Source organism: Fulmarus glacialis, unplaced genomic scaffold (assembly GCF_000690835.1).
Source record: "Fulmarus glacialis isolate BGI_N327 unplaced genomic scaffold, ASM69083v1 scaffold7022, whole genome shotgun sequence".
NCBI lineage: Eukaryota > Metazoa > Chordata > Aves > Procellariiformes > Procellariidae > Fulmarus > Fulmarus glacialis.
This window is the reverse complement of record NW_009195866.1, coordinates 91,823-99,355: the sequence shown is the minus strand read 5'-3', so window position 1 is coordinate 99,355 and position 7,533 is coordinate 91,823. Positions and strand designations below refer to the sequence as shown.

Sequence of the window (7,533 nt, the reverse complement as noted above, 5' to 3'; positions counted from 1 at the left end):
GACAGTACGATTTCAATATAACCATGTCCTCCTTTTGCTCCAGTCCCTACCACCTTCTATTTTAACAGTCACTGTGTTAGCAACAGCCATCGACTCTTAACGGCTCAACTAAATCAATTCACAGAGCTAGCTACAGTCTCGAGGGGTGCCCATTCTTTCAATAATACATTCTGCGAAACTAATCACATAACCTGAAGGGACAATTGAGTGGAAACGATGGAGACTAACTGCAGCTGGGAGCAATGTGAAAGTGCAAATGAAAGTACTGAAATATTAACAAGTTCCAGGTAAGAATAACTACTACTGAAATGAGAAACAGATTTTCTCAAGTGCTCAGAACCACCACCACTCCAACCACAGCGAGGCCACCGCTGAGTGCCATGTCAAATCTCACCAGAAATTAATACAGACAATTTTGCAAAAGCTACTTATTGCATACTCAGTGCTGCTACTCCAGTTTCTGGAAAAGGTGAAGGTGTTTACTTCTGTTTCTTGTTCATAAATATCAAGTACAGTTTTTGCAGTGACAGAAACACTTTTTTTACACATGGTCTTCCTCTCCCAACATATGCTCAGTTTTAATTTCTGCTAATAAAGCTTTCTCATCACAGAGACTAGGATTTACAATTGATCTAGGGCAACCAGAAACAAGGAACGCAAAATACTAGTGCTATACATTTCTGCTTTCAACAATTGTGGTTCCCAGCCAGTCTTGTTTAACTAATGCCTGGAAAGCTTTTATTGGTATTTGTTAAAATGACAATGATGCTGCACAAAACTTTTTGCTTCTGAAATACCCGCCCCGCATCAGTATAGACTGTTGTTCTCTCTGAGCTCAGAATATTACAACACAACCAAAGACCAGGTTTTTGACATAGCAGTCTGTCAGTTAATAGATTACTATTCTCACACAAATCCAAAAAATGCTTATTTTCTGTTTGTTCTGTTTGCCTCTTTCCTTATGGTGTCTCTTTGAGGACAGCTTCTAGAAAAAAAAGCTAATAGCATTTTTTAATTGGTATCATAATGATGAAAGGACTCAATTTTAAAAGGATGAATTTTTGAGAGACAGGATCCCTTTATAGATATTTTATTTTAAGGAAAACAGAACTGTAGAATGAAACATCAACATACAATAAATTATTAAATCTGTACTTACTGACAAAACCAGGACCAAAATTGGGAGGATTAGGTCTAGAAATCTGAGGTGTCAAACTTCCATCCTAGAAATTTCAGTAAAACATACAGACCAGGATATTATATCATGATTCAATTAAAAAACCCCAAAACTAGTTATCATTATTAAACACTTTTGTTTAAACCCCATATCAAGTTGTATTACCTGTGTAATTGCCTGCTGCATATGATTTTGGCCTTCACTGGTCTGAGCCCCTGGCACTGGCTGACCCATAAAGGGAAACCTATTGATATATAAACAGAAAGTGAAATTATAACTTTTAAAACTAGTGGGTATTTTAGGGGAGAGACAACCTTTTATATTGCACCGAACTTACACAAAGCATCCAAATATTTTATAGACGTTTGCTTGAACTTCTGTACCAAACTTTTTCAACGTCTGGAGAATATTAATTCTCATTTGATGCTACAACACTTTGCCCTTGGTTGAAACTACTGCATTTTACATTTTTCAGAGAGGTGAAGTAAACACTGAAGACACACACACACACAAAAAAATCTGTATTTGTATTTTAATATATTATGATACAAAAAACCCCAGATTTAATGGATTTAGATATCATGGTCACCAGCACAGTCAACTAGAGTTGGGTAAATGTACACCTCTGGTAGGCCACATATTATCACATAACACTGAAGTATGTGTTAGGAAGGAGAACACACACTATTTTAAGGGCCACATAAAAAGAAAAGGTACAGATCCTTTCTGGCCCATAGACTCCCCACCTATGGTAAAGGCAGTCATGGTGAAGTCTGCACAGTTCATAGCTCCTTTTGTCCTCAGAATGGATTTAAAGAGAGGATGAAACTTCCATTATTTGGGCTAAGTCTTAATTATACTTAGCATTAAATGATATGCTGCAACATGAAGTTTAACCATTACACGGCCGTCAACAGTCAAACACAAGGCGTGGGAGATGTGTCATTACATAATTAGTAAGTGGGGAAACAAGAAAAGCATCAACAGTGAAGCCATGTTGACTAATGACATTACAACTGGAACACAAGTCTGATGCATTTTAATACCTTTTATAGTTCCTACTGCCACACCAGTTTTATTCTTAGGAGATAATCTTGTATTAGCATGGACTATGAACTACATGACAAAAAGATCTTTCTTCACTTCTAAATTTTTTCATTTCCTGTGCAGTTTCCCCTAGCTCTATCATTTCCTTTTACATTTTGTGGCCCTAAATAATGGTATCAAGTGTTGCCTACCTGTTCATAACCATGGGTGGCATCCCCATGTTACTCTGCGCCATGACTTTATTGATCCCCTTAAGAGCTACCATTTTTGCTTTCATTATGGGATCAGTAATTGCATCAAAGTCTATAAAAGAAAAACAGTAAAAGTTAATTACATAGCTGAACATTACAAGTTATTAACTGGAACTGACTTGTTTAGATTTAGTTCATGCATAAATCATGAGTAAAACAACATAATTGCATTACTATGTCACATTACTTGTCCTCTCCACTTTGAAATTTATGGTTAATATGTAGTTTCGTATATCCTCTAAGGAAAGTTACTCCAGCAGCAACTGTGCTTGTTTTCAGCCACAACATACAAAGAAAACCAGGTCAGTCTGAGAAGGACTGTAGACCAAATTTGGCCTATGACCCAACAGATTAATGAATTCTATTTATAGGTTTAAGAATCAGCAAGAAGAGTTGTTTCTGTGAGTTCAGTTGGCAAAACTGACACACCACCACTAAGGTACTAAGAAAACGGTTTAGGCACTCTGTAATTACCGGTAGCACTACAGGCAGAAAGGCACACACCTCATACAGCATCTGAAAAGACCATAAGCATGGTGAAGTCTGCCTTTTTGCTGTCTCTCCCATTAGGCGCCTCACACAGAGCAGGATAAATGGAAGTACAGAACAGTTGAGGTTGGAAGGGACCTCTGGAGGTAATACCTTAGCCAGCTGGGGTGGCTACAGCATTTTCTAGCCACACTACAAATATGAAACTGTGACTTAGGGGTAGGTTAAATTTGTCTTTTGAACAAACAGCCTTGATGGCCAGTGTAGTTACAACTAACAGATTTCTCAAAATTTCGTATTTCATTAATAACAATTAAATGACAGCGATGGTCTTGATCTGAACGCTCAAACTGCTATGTTATATTAAACAAGAAATGACAGTTTATCTTAAACGCTTTTAGTATGTGCAGAATTATTTGTGATGTTTCAGGGCCTTGCCTAGATTGTGAGTTAGTAATACAGCTTTCGATGATCCCTTTCCTTGAGACACACTAAACAGTGCAAAAAAAATTATTAAAACAACCATAAACAGAAACTTGATAGATCAAATATCAAAATGTCAGCTATTGCACTTGATCATTTAATTTTGTTTACAAAGGGTGCATTTACTCCATATCACGTATGAGAACCTAACGTATAAAGAGAATATGCGACAGAGCTGATGTCAGAAAAATTAGCAGTAATGCAGAGTTACCCTGATCCTGGTAACGTCAAGAAGATTCTTGCCATGGAGTTCAGAATTCCACCTACATGCTCAATTTCCATACTCCCATTGTGCCTACTAAGCAGGTTGGTTTTTGTTATGCCACCTTCAAGCTCCACATATCTACCTGCTTCTTTCAGTGCTACGGATTATTTAACTATTTATTGTTGTATTTTTAAATAACTAACCAGAACACAGACAAATAGATCACCCACATACCAATATTGGGGAAAAATGGCTCCGAACGTTGGCGAATCATGGCTTGCATTTGTCGCTGCTGCTGCTGCTCCTGTCTTTCCTGATCCAAAAGGTCCTGCAGAAGAAGTGGCTGTTCCTCTAGCAGAAGTGGCCTCTCTCGATTTTGTTGTTGAGCTAATGGTTGAGGGAGCATTATCTGTTGGGGACCAGATATGCCACTAGGACCAGGACGGTTTGTTACAGCCACAGTTTGATTAGATGTCTGTCCCGGTCCAAAGTTATGATTAGATGATTGACCCTGAATAAATCCTGGATTTGGTGACCCTTGAGAAAAATTATGGTTAATTCGTGGAACCATGTTCAAATTTGAATTTAAAGTGTTTTCCAAGATCTGTCCACCAGGTGTCATTAGTGTTTGTGGAATACCTGATGCATGGTTCATTTGTGTTGTTGGCAAAGATTGAGATGGAGATCCTAGAGTCCTTGCTTCAGCATTGTCTGAGCTTTCATTAGCTAGCAAACTTGAGAGGACTGGTGTGGACCCAGAAATACTGCAGGAACTTACTGCTCCTTGAGCAGGCAGTGGAGCAGATCCCTGAGCATCTGGACTAGGCACAGTTGTTTCTTGACTAGGAACAGCAGTAGTTTTGTCAGGGAATTCTGGGTTAGGAGGCTGTGCAGAAGCCTTTTCTCCATCCTTTAACTCCACTTCAGCAGTCTGTTGAGTACTTGTGGATTCAGCTTTTCCATCACTTTTTTCATTTTCATTCTTCTTTTCCTCCTGAGTGTTTGGGGAAAGTACTTCTGTTTTAATTTCATTTTCTGTAGCAGATTTCTTCTGTGGAGACTGGGTCTCAGGAGGGGAAACAGTTCTACCACCTTGTTCTTTCTGTTTTGGTTCTTCTGTCTTGCCCTGGATATCTAGTTTGTCATCAATGGGGACACTAAGATCTAGTTCTTCATTAAACATTCCTTTCTTATCCCCCACATCAAGGTCTGGGTCTGTGTATGCAATTATATCAAACTCCCCGGATCTTAGAAGATCATCAAGATGAGGATCATTGGTTTCCAAATTATCCAAAGTGTCCAGTTCATCTCCTTTCCCATCTTCTGTGTCTAGATTCAAATTTTCCAGATCCTCATCATCTAAATCCTTGACTTCAACCCCGTCAAGGTCTTTCACATCCAAATCTTTTACAGCAGGATCATCAGGATCAAGCTTTTCTTCTAGACCATCACTTGGCTGGTTGGGAATCTGTAAATTTGCAGATTCATCACTTGGTGCAGATGTAGACAAAGATGGTCCTGGGAATGCATCAGCAACGGGTGGATGACTTAGAGAACGTATTACAAGTGCAGGTGGGTTGTCAGGATTGATTTGATCCTGCTGGGATTGTGACATATGCTCCAAACTTGTAGACATCTGCAACTGGTTAGGTATACTTTGAGAATTATGTCTCAGTGGTTCTGCCTGTCGTGGGCCCGGAAACTCCTGCCTGGGTATAAACCCTGCATGCCGTTGATGTTGTGCTGCTGTGTCCATAACATTTGCAGCAGCAGGATTAAAAGGCAGCCTTGGCCTCCCATCAGGAGCTCTGTGACGTAACTCGATAAACGCCTGACCCTAACCGGAATTCCCTGTGGAGGAAAATGTTGAGAGATCCCAGATGTATTATTTATTTGCGGATTGTTCACTGGACGAGGCATATCAATAGACAGAGATCTTCTCAGCTGTGGTGGAACTCCAGGGCGCTGCATTGGCTGCTGAGGACCGAGGAAACGTTCTTGACCTGATGGTGGACCATGGCCACCTCCTGGAAACCCGTATCTAAAATAAAGTATGAAAGACTAAATAATCTTTTTTCTCAGGACTGCCTAGTCTGGCATATTTGACCAAATAACTATTCACGAAAATGCTTTACATGATGCATTCATTAAGATATTTAAATAAATATTTCAACTAATTAGGCTTACATTTAAATGAGCTTTATGACTACAATAAAATAATTGCTTTAATTATGTTTAATAAACAACCTGTTTTCAATTCCAATAATAATAATGGATAGAAAACTCTGACAGTAAGAACTATCTTAGCAAATAAACTACATGTTAATGCAACTCAGCGTAAAAAATAATATTGTGTGGATTTAGAAATTACTGAAATAAATCCAAAATATTGAAAATAATAATTCCTGAGATGACAATGTATGTCAGTACTGGTATTCATTTTACATCATAGCATTCACTATAAAAATGGCACAGACAGAAGTTGACATTTGATTACATATTCATTATAAACGAAAACAAGAATATTACATTTATTCATTATTAAGACATCAAAGCTGAAGTCAGACCTTCCACGTTTTTTTAAAAAAAAAAATGCCCCAAAACCATGGGCGACAAGATGTTTCAGGTCACATAACTTTCACAAGTATTGCGGTTTCTGCATTTTTATTTCTGATTAATTCCCAATAAAAGACAGTGTAAAACAGTGTTAGTGTAAAATATATATTCTAATGTTTCAGATGCTCACAGGAAAACTCACTATACATACTGACTTCAGGAAGATTACCAGCTACTATAGACAACACAATGATTTTTCATCAAAAAAACCCCCTTCATCTAACAATTTCTGTAAATGTAGAACTACCCCTGTTTTAAGAAATCAAAGAGCTTACCTAAGACCATGAGATCTCATCCCCATGGCATTCATATCGCCTGGAAACTGGGGTCTATTGCACTGCCCATCAGCAGGCAATGGTCCACGTTGGTCTTTTGGGTATACGGTGAACCTTGGCCCACCTGGAGGGACAACAGAAGACCTAATATTCCCAGGATAAGGAGGAGGAGGGCGGTTAAAAATTTGATTTAGGTTGTCTTGCTGCCAATGCTGAAGAGGAGTTGCATGGGTAGGAGCTGCTGCATCCTGCAAGGCTTTTTCCTGACGAACCGCATTCTTCTTCTGCTGCTGTTGCTGTAGAATAATCTCACGTAATTTCTGGCGCTGTTTAAAAAAAAAAAAAAAATTATTGTTCTTGACATTGCAATTGACATCTTTTGAAGTGTTACACCCTGCTATGTTAAGCTTTTTGGAGGAAATAAATTCGTCAATCGCTACAGGAAAATATTATAAATTACCACAATCACCTCAGAAATCAGAAGAGGGATCAAATGGTGCAAGATGCTGGTAACGCAACTTAATCTCCAGACCTCTTGTTAAAGTGTATAGTGTAAATGCATTTTACCAATTAACATATAAGCAACTCTCTTTTCCTTTTTCTATTCCAATAATGCAGGCCCTTTTACCACATGAAAAAGTGCATTCTGAGGGAGAAAGGTGACTAGCCTCGTTTCGGCTGGGATAGTTAACTTTCTTTCTGGTGGCTGGGGGGTGCTGTGTTTTGGGTTTGGTATGAGAGAAGCGTTGATGGCCCATTGCTGTTTTGGTTGTTGCTGAGTGGTGCTTGCACCGGGGACTTTTTGGCCTTCCATGCTCTGTCAGGTGCACGGGAAGCTGGGGCGGGGAGCATAGCCAAGGCGGTTGACCCAGCTGTCCAATGGGGTATTCCATACCATGTGACATCATGCTCAGCATAAAAACTGGGCTGGGGGGGTGGTGGTGTGTCTCGGGGGTCAGGGGACACAGGGTGTCGGTCGGCAGGCGGTGA

At 39.3% G+C, this 7,533-nt stretch overlaps 1 protein-coding gene across 1 annotated transcript in view; it reads right to left on the bottom strand.

The window, feature by feature from the left end:
* Nucleotides 1–7,533, bottom strand: part of LOC104084400 (histone-lysine N-methyltransferase 2C-like) — a gene marked incomplete at its 3' end in the record, with an annotated part of 117,587 nt that overhangs the window by 19,791 nt on the left and 90,263 nt on the right. The window contains 6 exon segments of the mRNA XM_009588230.1: nucleotides 1,160–1,223; nucleotides 1,343–1,421; nucleotides 2,416–2,527; nucleotides 3,887–5,491; nucleotides 5,494–5,693; nucleotides 6,544–6,869. Of these exon segments, the coding sequence (XP_009586525.1) occupies nucleotides 1,160–1,223; nucleotides 1,343–1,421; nucleotides 2,416–2,527; nucleotides 3,887–5,491; nucleotides 5,494–5,693; nucleotides 6,544–6,869 (2,386 nt within the window).